Source organism: Oryctolagus cuniculus, chromosome 2, assembly GCF_051225735.1.
Source record: "Oryctolagus cuniculus isolate XC-2025 breed Fujian yellow rabbit chromosome 2, ASM5122573v1, whole genome shotgun sequence".
Taxonomy (NCBI): Eukaryota; Metazoa; Chordata; class Mammalia; order Lagomorpha; family Leporidae; genus Oryctolagus; species Oryctolagus cuniculus.
In genome coordinates this window covers 202,728,741-202,741,628 of record NC_142868.1, presented here as the reverse complement: position 1 = coordinate 202,741,628, position 12,888 = coordinate 202,728,741, and the positions used below count along the sequence as shown (strand labels likewise).

General features: G+C 50.3%; 2 protein-coding genes across 2 annotated transcripts in view; both read left to right on the top strand.

Moving 5' to 3' along the window:
• Positions 1-8,410, top strand: part of ALLC (allantoicase) — a 37,367-nt gene extending 28,957 nt beyond the window's left edge. The window contains exons 8-12 of the mRNA XM_008274558.4: positions 2,903-3,058; positions 3,429-3,502; positions 5,207-5,315; positions 7,233-7,357; positions 7,991-8,410. Of these exons, the coding sequence (XP_008272780.1) occupies positions 2,903-3,058; positions 3,429-3,502; positions 5,207-5,315; positions 7,233-7,357; positions 7,991-8,197 (671 nt within the window). The 3' untranslated portion in view covers positions 8,198-8,410. The remainder of the gene's footprint in view (positions 1-2,902; positions 3,059-3,428; positions 3,503-5,206; positions 5,316-7,232; positions 7,358-7,990) is intronic.
• Positions 8,411-8,572: 162 nt separating this feature from the next.
• Positions 8,573-12,888, top strand: part of DCDC2C (doublecortin domain containing 2C) — a 141,973-nt gene continuing 137,657 nt past the window's right edge. Inside the window, 1 exon segment of the mRNA XM_089327089.1 lies at positions 8,573-9,735. Within this exon segment, the coding sequence (XP_089183215.1) occupies positions 9,161-9,735 (575 nt within the window). The 5' untranslated portion in view covers positions 8,573-9,160.

The window sequence follows — 12,888 nt, the reverse complement described above, 5'->3', positions numbered from 1 at the left end:
TCCAGTCCAATCCAGTCTAATCCAATCCAGTCCAATCCAATCCAGTCCAATCCAGTCCAGTCCAATCCAATCCAATCCAGTCCAATCCAATCCAATGCAATCCAAGTCCTATCCAATCCAATCCAATCCAATGCAATCCAAATCCAGTCCAATCCAGTCCAGTCCAATCTAATCCAATCCAATCCAATGCAATCGATGTTCTTTTGAAGTGGCAGCTTCTGAGGCCCATGTGTAAGATTTGTTCTGACCCCAGGAAGGCTTCTTGCACTCTTTCCTTCTCCTTTCTAGGAAACTGGAGACCTAAGTCTGCAGCATGATTTTATAGCTTGTATCTCTAGTGAATCTATCAGTTCCCCCTTAATGCTTTTTACCACAACTTCCGTGGTTTTTGAGGGTCTGCCTAGGCCCGAACTCTTGCAAATGGAGTCAGCTCACTTGGGAAGATACTCGGAGCTCTCTGTTCTCTGCACTACTCAGCCCCATGGGCAAAATCTTGAGCCCTGGCTCTGGAGCACTGAGTGACACCCCTGATTTTGGAGCTGAGTGCTCAGTGTGGGTGGGACAGTCACCGCAGGTCTTCTCAGCTGGCCTCTTCCAGCATGGAATTTCTGCCTTATGAACCTGGAGATGGGTGATTATGGCCCTGGTATCTCAGCAAGGTCATTCCCAAGGCAGAGTCCTTTAAAGCCGTTAAGAGAACAGTAGGGGCCAGGTGGAAGAAAGGAGCCCGCATTGCAGGATGCAAGCAGATGGGGCCACAGAACGAGAAACACTGATGGCCTGGCCATCCTCGGAAGACAGCTCTCCAGACACTAGACCCTGTGCCGTTGCTGCACCTCCTCGGGCTGGGAGGAGAGAGCAGAGGTGTGGTTTTGGTTCAGATTCTGCAGATTCTCACTGTTCTCATTGAGTTTGTGCATTCTTGAGTAAGTGTTGTCTCATTTGCCATATACCCTTAGAACTGCCTCCAGAGAACTGAAGTGGGTTTTCCCCGATTTTGCTGGGGAGCAGGCCTGCCAGAAGCATGTCTCTTGGTCCTCATTTTAGATGCAGGTGTGTCTGGCTCTCATGCTGTAAAGGAAGACACCAGCATGGAGGTCATGAGTTGACTGAGGTTGATACTCACTGGAACCATTGGTTCCAAAACCAGTGGAAGGGAATGAATGGGCAAAGCTGACAAGAGAGATTTAGGCCTTTTCCCTACTTGTGAATTCAATAAACCCTTACCATATATCCACCTGGAGCTCAGGACTAAGCGCTGCATAGGGCAGAGCTAATGGGCTGTAAGAGTCCTGAAGACAAGGATTATGTGTCTGAGCTGTCATTGGTGTGTGGTGTATGCCTGGCACTAAGCACTGCATGGGCAAAGAACAGATGCTCAGTTAGTTGATAGAGTTTTTGCCCTTATAATCACCCCAGTGAAGACAGCCAAGAGAGATAATTGATAAGGTAGTGATAAGCATTCTCACAAAAGTACCTAGGTAGAACCATAAGTAATTTCTACTTGACAACTTTGATCACCTAAAATGGCAACTTCATGGATCAACCCAATTCAGCCTCATGAATGCTACCTTTTGTATGCTCAGTTGCACCGCCTAGCAATGTGGGGTTGTAGACACAAAAATCTAAGGTTCTTGGTTGAGTCCATGTGGAAGTTAACAGTGCTCATTTGTGACACCAGAAATTCATCTGTGGCAAATTTTCCATTTGCTTTTGGACCTTCATGGTGTTGTTTATTAAAAAAAAAAAAAAAATGGAGTAGCTACGATGTACCAGAGCATGTTCTAGGTTTAGAAGATGCAGAAGTGACTGAGATTGGTGACTGGTCTGGCCTTCAAGGATTTTATATTCTGAGTTTGGGAGACTAATATTAGCAGGAATCTAAAGAAGAATAATAGGGCTGGGCATTGGCGCAGTGGTTAAATTGCCGCTTGGGGTACCTGCATCCCACATTGGAGTTTTTTTTTTTTTTTTTTTTTTTTTTTGACAGGCAGAGTGGACAGTGAGAGAGAGAGAGACAGAGAGAAAGGTCTTCCTTTTGCCATTGGTTCACCCTCCAATGGCTGGCACAGCTGGCGCATCGCACTGATCTGAAGCCAGGAGCCAGGTGCTTCTCCTGGTCTCCCATGCGGGTGCAGGGCCCAAGCACTTGGGCCATCCTCCACTGCACTCCCTGGCCATAGCAGAGAGCTGGCCTGGAAGAGGGGCAACTGTGACAGAATCTGGCACCCCGACCGGGACTAGAACCCGGTGTGCCGGTGCCGCAAGGCGGAGGATTAGCCTATTGAGCCATGGCACCGGCCACACATTGGAGTTCTTGGCTTCAGTCCTGGCTAATGTGCATCCCGAGAGGCAGCAGATAATGGATCAAGTAGTTGGGTTCTCTGCCACCCATGTGAGAGACTGATTGAGTTCCAGGCTCCTGGCTTCAGCCTGGCCCAGCCCTGTCTGTTGTGGCCATTTGAGGAATGAACAAGTGGATGGAAGATTTCTGTCTGTCTCTCTACCTTTCAAATAAAATTTAAAAAGTAGCTCTAGGCTATGATTAGAACTATGGGGAAAATAAAGAAACAGGAGATATGCTAGAAATGTTATGTGGGGAATTAGGCAGTGGCTGAGCAGAGAAGAGCATATAATATAACTTTAGAGGGTGAGAATCAGGGCCCTTATGGGGCCACAACACTTAAGACCTAAGCACACCAAGTGTCTTCTGGGGAGCTGGCAAAGGTGTTCTGATATGAGGCAATGCCTGGGGCAGTGACCTTGTAGTTAAACGCAGGGCATGCAGGTACAGATGGAAGCCAGCACGGGAAGAGACTGGAGAACATTGCAGGGTCCCACAAATTACGATACACACAGACCCATTTCCCCAAGTAGTAACTAAGGCTCTTTTCCTTTTCAGATGGTGGAATTGCTCGTCTTAGAGTATATGGTACTGGACAAAAAGACTGGACTGCCACAGATCCCAAAGAACCTGTAGACCTAGTGGCCACTGCTTTTGGAGGTGTCTGTGTAGGATTTAGTAATGCACACTTCGGGCACCCCAACAATGTGATAGGTAAGATGGTGTTCTAGGAGTTGGTTTTGTTTAGGGAGCCTGGCACCAGCATTCAATCCCCAGTGTGTCCAGGAGACTTAGGAGGGAGAGGTGGGCAGCTCGGGGAAGGAGCAGGTGAGGTTCATGTCCCACGCCACCTCTGTGAGGTGGAGGAAGTCAACAGTGTACCTTTCTTTCCTAGTTTTGTTTGAAGTAATTGCTATAGGAGGAAAAGTGAAACAAGTTTGTGGATTTACTGAAACACTGACTGTAAGGAAAATAATTTATGTAGCAAGGTTCAAGTGTGTGGGACTCATTGATAGCAGGAATTCACCCTCACATTTAAGATAAAGCTGTGGGATACACTGTTAACTGCTCTTATCTTCTGTAGGAGTCGGCAGGGCAAAGTCTATGGCCGATGGCTGGGAGACGGCACGAAGGCCGGACCGGCCCCCAGTGTTAGAAGTAAGAAGTCAAAAAAGTTTAAATGTATCCTAAAAAGTAGTTTTTTAAAAAACTCTGCCGGTGCCGTGGCTCAATAGGCTAATCCTCCACCTTGCGGCGCCGGCACACCGGGTTCTAGTCCCGGTCGGGGCGCCAGATTCTGTCACGGTTGCCCCTCTTCCAGGTCAGCTCTCTGCTGTGGCCCGGGAGTGCAGTGGAGGATGGCCCAAGTGCTTGGGCCCTGCACCCCATGGGAGACCAGGAGAAGCACCTGGCTCCTGGCTTCAGATCGGTGCGGCGCTGGCTGCAGCAGCCATTGGAGGGTGAACCAACGGCAAAAAGGAAGACCTTTCTCTCTGTCTCTCTCTCACTGTCCACTCTGCCTGTCAAAAAACAAAACAAACAAACAAACAAAAACTCCTTTCCTCTTATTTTATATCAAGGAAGCATTTGCTTATTTTAGAAGTCTCTGAAGCAGGGTTCTAAACCTTCCTCACTGTTCTAGGTGCTCCTTACTGTTCTAAATGCTCATTATCTTCCTCCATGTTCGCCATGTTATTTCCCTCTACACCCCTCCCATTCCCAGGGCCTGGGCCCAGAACATGGGTCATTGCCAGCTGCTCTAAGGTGGTTTTTGAATATTACTGTTTCTTCAATAAAGGAACAAAAAGTATCTACAGGTTAATGGTACAAAAGCTATGAATAAATGCATTGGTAGCAGTGGAGAAAAAGCCAACATTGAGTAATTTTTTACCATCTGTGTGTCCCAGGCTGATACCACTATGAACACTTGTGACAGAAAGAGGGCTGCTGGGGTCAGCTGTCTAACTTGGCCAGTAACTCACCTGAGATAAACAAACAGAAATTGAAGCTAAGCAACACACCAGTAGATTTTGCAAATTCCACTCAAAACCTAGACACAGCCCTTTCCCCCTTCTTGGGTTGGATTTCTTGTCACTGATGCTCCTGATGTATAAGAATAAGCTGTCCCTTCTAGAACTAAGGTTTGGAGGCAAATCAAAGAACTAGCTCCTGGGGAAGGTCCGGGACCAGCAGGTGGAGTAGGAGGAAGCCCCTTCTGATGTGACATTTGCACGGACCTCTGATTCATGTGCAAATACGTCTGTGTATCCACATCAGAGATCCGTGATGGTGCAACCTGTGCCCAGGCAGCTCGGGAGTGGGCAGATGCATGTAAGGAGTGACAGCAGGGGGCTGGCACTGTGGCATAGAGGGAAAATGCCACCAGTGCTGGCATCCCATATGTGTGCCGGTTCGAGACCCGGCTACTCCACTTCTGATCCAGCTCTCTGCTATGGTCTGGGAAGGCAGTAGAAGATGGCCCAAGTCCTTGGGCCCCTGCACACATGTGGGAGACCCAGAGGAAGCTCCTGGCTCCTGGCTTCAGATTGGCACAGCTCCAGCCATTGCAGCCATCTGGGGAGTGAATCAGCAGGTGGAAGACCTCTCTCTCTCTCTCTCTCTCTCTCTCTCTCTCTCTCTCTCTGCCTCTCCTTCTCTCCGTGTGTAACTGTGACTTTCAAGTAAAATAAATAAATCTTAAAAAAAGGAGTGACTTTAAAAAGGCCATTGGGAACACTGTTGCAGCAAGAAATAAAATCCGTAGCATAGCACAAAGTGTCAACATTTACACCTGCTCGTTTTCAGGAGCAGTTACTTGAATGGCCTCAAGTTAGTTTATCTTTTTTTTTTTTTTAATTTTAGAATGATGAAAATGGCATTCTCCTGATTCCAGGTTGTGAATGGGCAGTTTTCCGACTGGCACATCCTGGAGTAATAACTCAGATTGAAATAGACACGAAATATTTTAAAGGTAAGTATAAAGCCATGGGTGTACCTTGTAATTGGTGTGCCCAGTCCACAGATACCACGTTCTGTGGGGCTGAGCTGTGGGCTCTCTTGGGGCCACCCTTATCTGTGCCCTTCTGAGCAAGTTGCTCTCTCTGTACTCTAGTAGGGAATTCAGAGTTGGATGGGAGGACCCCAGCATGTACTCTGAGATCCTGGGGTGCTGTAGGGCTCCTTATGCTGGAGGATCTGAGCCCACCTTGGAAAGAGCCTGGGAGAAATACTGGGATGGTGGCACCTGCTTACAGGTGAGCAGGTGCATGGGGCTGTCCAGCTCCTCTCTGGCTGGCACATTCTCCAAGTTGTGTACTTGGATTACTAAAAGCGTATTTAACAAGCAACTCTAGTCTATATTGACTTTCTTGTGAAATACAAGCAGTCTTCAGAAAGTTCATGGAAAATGCATGAAAAACCTACCCACGGATTTCAAAATTTTACCAAAATAAACTTAATTTCAGTTTCCATGAACTTTTTGACATGTGACACTACATTAAGAAAGTTCAAAAGAGGTTACTAAACTTTTATCCTTTTGAGGTGACATTTTGTGATTGTTCAGCTGTTTCTGTAATAAGTAGTGGTAGTTTATGTTCATATCGTAGATAGCTGACTTTCAAGAATCTTGCCAAGTCGTGATGACTTTATTCAGTTGTTAACTGTTAGAGAAGGCACAAGACATCCGTAAGGACAGCTTTGTAATCCATAGTAATGGATGATAACGTTAATTATTTTTCAGCAGTTTTAACTTCCTTTTGGAGGGCTGCATTGAAGTCTGATTGTGTGGTCCTGGATTTTATTTTTCACTTGGGCTGATGAAGAGCCAACCTTCAGGATCAGGTGAAATGCTGGCACTGCTCTTTTCCTGTGTTCGTGTGTACTTTGTTTTAGGGTTTTCTTTAACCCTCGTTTTCTGCATGAATGCTTTAAAATTACTTGCTTATTTTTGTGAGGGACAGGTTAGCTACAAGCAGGGAGCAACCAGCAAATCCATTTAACCATGCTCCCAAACTGTACTGGATCACAAATGTTCTGCTGTCGATGGCTGTCGTGGGAATGAGGGAGCATGCAGTATCCACTTACATTATGTAATGACAAGAGAAACTATTTATATAAAATGCACAAAGCTCAACATATGCACTTATGTACAGGCATCAGAGAAACAGAAATCGTGGCTCTGTTGTTCCTCCTGAAATAGAAATCTTAGCTCTGTTGTCCTCTTCATGTGCCCTTTGAGATTCACCCCAGACCCCAGGTACAGGCTCACCCCTGGGGGACACTGAGAGAGGAGCCAGGCAAGCAGTGAGCATCCCCTTCTTTTCTCCGTTCAGCATTGGCTGTTGTTGAAGTCTGGGGGTCTGTCCCTAGGGTCTTACTGCTCTGCACCAGGCTTCCTATGAAATGAGAGAGAGCGAGAGAGAGAGAGAGGCCCAGAGTAGCATAAGGACACTTTGCAGAGGTCCTGGAGGATTGTGTTGGTGCTCGGCACTGGCTGCTTGTCACGCTACAAACTATGACACCATGAGGAAAATGCTCCCAGCATGGTCATGGCGTCAGGTGAGCACACAGCGGCACGCGAGTCGATGCATGTGGCACCCAGGAGCTCTTCACATACGTTCAGCTTTCAAAGCCAGAACTCTCCGCATTTAAAGGGGAATGTGCTAGGGCAGGCTGCTTCTGAGTGCTCTGGCAGACACACGCTTACCTATCTCCTGAGGCCTCCCAGCACCACCGCCAGCGGCTCCTTCCTCCTCTCCTGTCCTCCGGACCTTGGCTTGTACTCAGGAAGGACGACTTGTTTTTGATGTGATGAGAAAAGCCGGGCGTGCTGTGGGCTGAGCTGAGCTGCGTGAGCCCGGGGTGGACAGGCTGTGTGTTGCTCCCACAGGCAATTATCCTGACAGCTGCAAAGTGGACGGCTGTGTCCTGACCACTCAGGAAGAAGAGGACATGATCAAGCAGAAGTGGGATCTCCCGGCCCAGAAGTGGAAGCCGCTGCTTCCCGTCACCAAGGTTCGGGGGTGGGGAGGTTTGGAGCAGGCCCACAGGGGCTATTTCCTTAGCTCCACTCTGCAGGCGTAACATGCAACTCCAACCTTCCACTCAGGTTAGCAGCAAGGGTTTAAAAACTGTGTCTGCACACTTGAATAAGAAGACAGGCTCTGTTTCCCCCACTTTTGCATCTCTAACAGTTGACCTAAAAACCCGCCACGTGCTAAGAATACAGACATGGAAGACTATTTCTGTGTTACATTCAGCCTTGCAGAAGGGGTGACTGGCACCTGTGTTGCTATGGTGGTGTCTGCCCTGAGAGGGGACCTGAGACATCCCAGCACATCTCTTCTGCTCCAGCAAGGGGTGGGGCATGGCCCCTGAGCATCGCAGAGGTCTGCCTCCAGGAGGCACCAGGGGATCCAGTTAACTATGATGACAGGTGTCAAGGGGACTTGAACGTTCAAGCTGGTGGCAGTGGGCACTTTCCCCTCCAGCAGGTTCCTACAGCAAGCCAAATTACTATCATGAGAAAACTCTCTTTCTAAGCCCCTTAACACAAGCCTAAGCCACTGGGCTGTGCCGGGAGGGCTGGCCTCTCTGGGCCACCCACACCCTGTCCCACCAAGGACCTTGCATGTGCCTGTTTTTCAGCTGTCCCCCAACCAAAAGCACTCATTCAACAGCCTGACCCTGGAGCTGCAAGATGTCATCACGCATGCCAGGCTCACCATCGCACCAGACGGGGGACTGAGCCGCCTCCGCCTCAGGGGCTTCCCCAGCTCCATCTGCCTCCTGCGACCCCGGGAGAAGCCCGCCATGAGGTTCTTGGTGAAGCCGGGCTACAGAGCCAACCCTTAGGCCTAGGCTGAAACCCTGGCGTTGGCTGCAGAGTGACAGCTGTCTGGGCAGGCTCCCTCTCATGGGTCTGGAACACCGAGCCTCCTGGCGACATAATAAAGTGCTCCTCTCTTGAGCTGAGCCCTGCAGTCCGTGTGGCCAGGAAGCCGTGCTGAGGTGGGGAGGCCGTCTCTTAGGGAATCCTTAGGTTCCTGTCAGTAGTGTTCTGTACCTTCTGTGTGCAGCTCTGGTAGGTAATACATGGCCTACTGTCTTGGAAAGTTTTTTTTTTTTTTTTTTTTTTTTTTGACAGGCAGAGTGGACAGTGAGAGAGAGAGACAGAGAGAAAGGTCTTCCTTTGCCATTGGTTCACCCTCCAATGGCAGCCGCGGCCGGCGCACCGTGCTGATCCAATGGCAGGAGCCAGGTACTTCTCCTGGTCTCCCATGGGGTGCAGGGCCCAAGCACTTGGGCCATCCTCCACTGCACTCCCGGGCCACAGCAGAGAGCTGGCCTGGAAGAGGGGCAACCGAGACAGAATCCGGTGCCCCGACCAGGACTAGAACCCGGTGTGCCGGCGCCGCAAGGTGGAGGATTAGCCTAGTGAGCCGCGGCACTGACCTTCTTGGGAAGTTTAAGCCCAGACACCATCACAAACTGCATTTCTGAGTCATTCACTGTCCCGGCCAAGAGGACTGCTGGTCTTCACGCCCAGAGCCTCTGCCCCCAGCTTTCTTCCTCCAGCTGAGGGTGCTCTCTGCTGAGCCCCCACCCTTGGCGCCTTCAGGAACCCGGTTTCTCATGTGCTGTGACCGCTTCCGGACCATTCTGCCCCTGGTAGAGGACGCCAGGTTACTCACTCTGAGCCAGGGGCCTGGAAGGGAACTGGCCTGAAGTGGACAAATGCTGCATGCTGGTCAGATAGGGACACCGAGCCCAGAAAGGGGAAGCAGCTTCCAGCATCGAGGAGATTCTTAAGGAAAAATGGCTCAGGTGCCCTCCCCACTCCACCTCTACCTCTCTGCAGAGGGGGCAGCAAGTGTCATGGGATGGGTCACGTGGGCCCTGAACAGCGGGGTCTCACTTCCTCTCCATCACCCCCTCACCTGCCTGGGGTCTCAGGTACCTCCTCCCCTGTCCCGGCGGCCGGCCGGCCAGCGGTCACAATCGCCCGGGTCGCGTCAACACAGGCCGCCCCGCGGGGCCGCGCCGCAGCAGTCCCGCGCCCGCCGCCCACTGTCCAAGGCGTCCGGTGCAGTGGGTGCCGCGGCCATGGGTTCCCGCGCGCCCTACACGCTGGTGGACACCACGCCCGCCAAGACCATCCTAGTGTACCGCAACGGAGACCAGTTCTACGTGGGCAAGAAGTTCGTGTTCTCGCGGCGCCGCGCCGCCACCTTCGAGGCGCTGCTGGAGCAGCTGACGGAGCAGGTGGACGTGCCCTTCGGGGTGCGGCGCCTCTACACGCCCACACGCGGCCACCAGGTGCGCGAGCTGGACGCGCTGCAGGCCGGCGGCAAGTACGTGGCGGCCGGGCGCGAGCGCTTCAAGAAGCTCGAGTAAGTGTGCGTCGCGGGGCGCGCAGGAGCAGGGGCTGCGGTGCGTCCGGATGGGCCTGGGCTGCGCCCGGGCCAGCGCGCCTCCCGGGGCCAGCGCGCTGGGCTTCTGCACAGGATGCGCTCGGCAGTGCTGGCCCAGGGCGCCCATCCGGGAGTCCCGTCGCCAAAACGCGGCAATTCAGAGATGGGGGCAGTGGGCAAAGGGCGCTGGGTGGTGCGGGGCGCGGGGTTCACTCAGCGTGGGCCTCTCGGAGCTCCAGGGTCACGAGGTCTGGGTCGGGAGCGCGTTTCTCAGCCTCGCCTTTGCCCTGTGGTCGGTGTGTGCCAGCCCGGGGCTGGAGCCTGCCCCGTCTCTGTGGCTTTCCTCTCCTGGGCTCCTGTCTCCCAGTAAATGGACCCATTTTTGACGCTGAACTCCCTTCTGCAGTTTTGTGTGGGGAATCTCTTCACAGGTTGAGGAAAAGAGGCGAGATCTCCAGGCAGAGTTCCCATCTTCTTCCCCCAAATGGCAGGGACGCTCCCAATCCCGATCCTCTCAGATCAGCAGCTTGAGTTGTTTTCTGTTCACTAAGCACTGCGTGAGAACTGGCTCATAGTTCCAAACACTTGGCAGCACGGGCGCAATGCAAATCTGACACCCTGTTGTTGAAGACAAGTCGTGAACCACAGGCGTCGGAGTCGCCAAGAGGTGGAGTGTGGCTTGGAACCGTGGCCTTGGGGATCCACGGCTATCTCCGTGACAGTCATAGGATTCTTGGGCGAGAAAGATGCCCCTTTGCAGATGTCTGACTGCAGGATGAACTGGGCATTACACACGTGTAGAACTTATGACTTCCTGCCAGAAGCCGGTATTCAGCATTATTTCAAGACAACCAAAGAATATTTTTTTTATTTTGCAAAAATTGACTTTAAAATCCTTTGCACTCCATATGTGAGGAGAAGTGTTTAATTTTTTTTCCCAAAGCACTTTCTTGTAAATCTGAGGGAGGATATGTGGAATGCACCTGCTCTCACGCCTGGAGCACGCCCAGTGGATGCCACACCTACCTCCTTCCCTCTGACAGATACTCTTACACTTCTCATTGTACTTTATTTAAAGTGTTTTGGATGTATTCTGTTCCTCAAGAATATTGAGGAAGACAAGTATTTCCCATCCCTGCATTTTAATGTTTATGATTACTTTCTTTGGAAGGATGGGTGATAATCAATTCACAGAGGGCGAGTGGAGTTCCGTGTGGTCCTCAGCCAAGGTTTTCCTGCACTGTCCACGTTCCTATTGCTGTGCACAAATGTGCAGTTCCACATGGAGAGGCCTTTGGGTTTCGTTTCTGTCACCACTTCTTAGGTCAATGAAGTATGAAATCAGAATCCAGACTTTGGTGATCAAAACTCTGAAAAACCATCTTGGCTGGCTTTCCACAAGTATCAGTAAGTGAGCACTTGTTGGGAATTTATATTCTGTAATTACCCAGCCATTGAGCAGCGAAAGTTAATTTTCAGCAGGAAATAATGTGCTAATTATGCCACCAGCAAGTGAAGTTGAAGTGCAGCCCCCCCCCCCCCCCCAGGTCCCCTCCTGATAGTGGCTGTGAGAGTGCGCTCGGAAGACGAGTAGCACGGCTTTACTCAATACCCAATCACTGCTGGACTATTTCCTGCAGTTCCTGGAATAAACTAATAGGAGATGAAGAGGACAGTTTTTTTCTCTATAAAACAAAATGTTACAGGCTAATCAATATATTCAAAATAAACATGCCGTAAAACCTAGAATTATTTATTTTTTGGAGAAATCATATTCTTGACAAAATATTGCATGTGTGTACATGTGTGTGTGCATGTGCAACTATATGTGAGGGAGAAACCCAAATAATTTGAATTATAATAGGAACATTGTCCTGTTTACCTTAGAGCTTGATACTGAGGTACAAATGTGAAAGTGGTATTTATTTTTATTCATTTTAGAGACAGAGGGAGCTCCCATCTGCTGGTTCGCTCCTGAAATGCCCAAGGCCAGGCTGAAACCAGGAGCTGGGAACTCAATCCAGCTCTCCCATGGGCGTTCCAGGGGCCACATTAGCAGGAAGCTGGAATTGGAGGCGGAGCCAGGACTCAAAGGCAGGCACTCCCGACTGGGGACGCAGTGCCCCAGGCTGCATCTTAACTGCCGGGCCAAGCACTTACCCCTGAAAGTGCAATCTAAGTCAACGTTCCTGCTTCTTCTGCGCACATCTCCTGATCTCCCTTGCCACCGTCTGTACCCCGAGGAACTAGTGAGTGACAGGAAAAGGAGGAAAATGAATGGTAAGAGGGATGCTGGTCTCAGAGCCCAACGCCTGTGTGCAGCTGAGTCCTTGTCCTACCTGAGTGACATGGAGCAAATGGAATAAGCTCTCTGGGACTCAGTTTCCTCATCAGTGACATGGGTTCCTCAAGGTTGCTCTCAAGGGCACTCCATATGCCACTATGAGAAGTACACGGTTGTGGTACTGTCAGGTGCTAAGTACGGGTCCTGGGCCTGTCCTCTCCCCTCGTCCACTTCAGATGGCCACGTCTTCCTGCCCCCAAGGACACTGAGGCCTGACAGCAAGCCTCACCCAGACCAGCCCATTGACCCTTGAGGGATGACCTTTTTGTTCTATTTATGTGTTCTTGGGCGTGTAATATCGAACCAGTAAATAGTAGTCTGTGATTTGTAGGGTCTTAATTTTTCTGAATTTATTTTTGCTTTTTATTTCCATGTAATCACAATCAGTTATCTTATTTGGAAGAACAGTGTTCTCAAACAAATATGGAATTTGAGAACTTAGAACCAGTTTACAGTGCTTATTTGGGAAAATGTGGAGACTTGGGGGCAGCTCGTGAAGACGTGAGGCCTGTGGGAGGAGATGGTGAACTGGGACACACAGGCTGCACCCAGCCAGCAGCCCTGATTTGCTTGGTGTTTATAATTCTCAGATTTGAACGCCAGCGACATTTTATAATAGAATTCAAACAATAATATGAACTTTTCTTCAACAGTTTCTATTGAAGAAAAATGAGGGGTTTGATTGTTCGGGGGCCTTGGTTTTTGTTGCCTGCATTTCCACATGGAAACTGTGCTGAGCTTCTCAGGCTCTGTCTTAGTAGGGAAGAAAGTGCCTTTTCTTTAGCCGC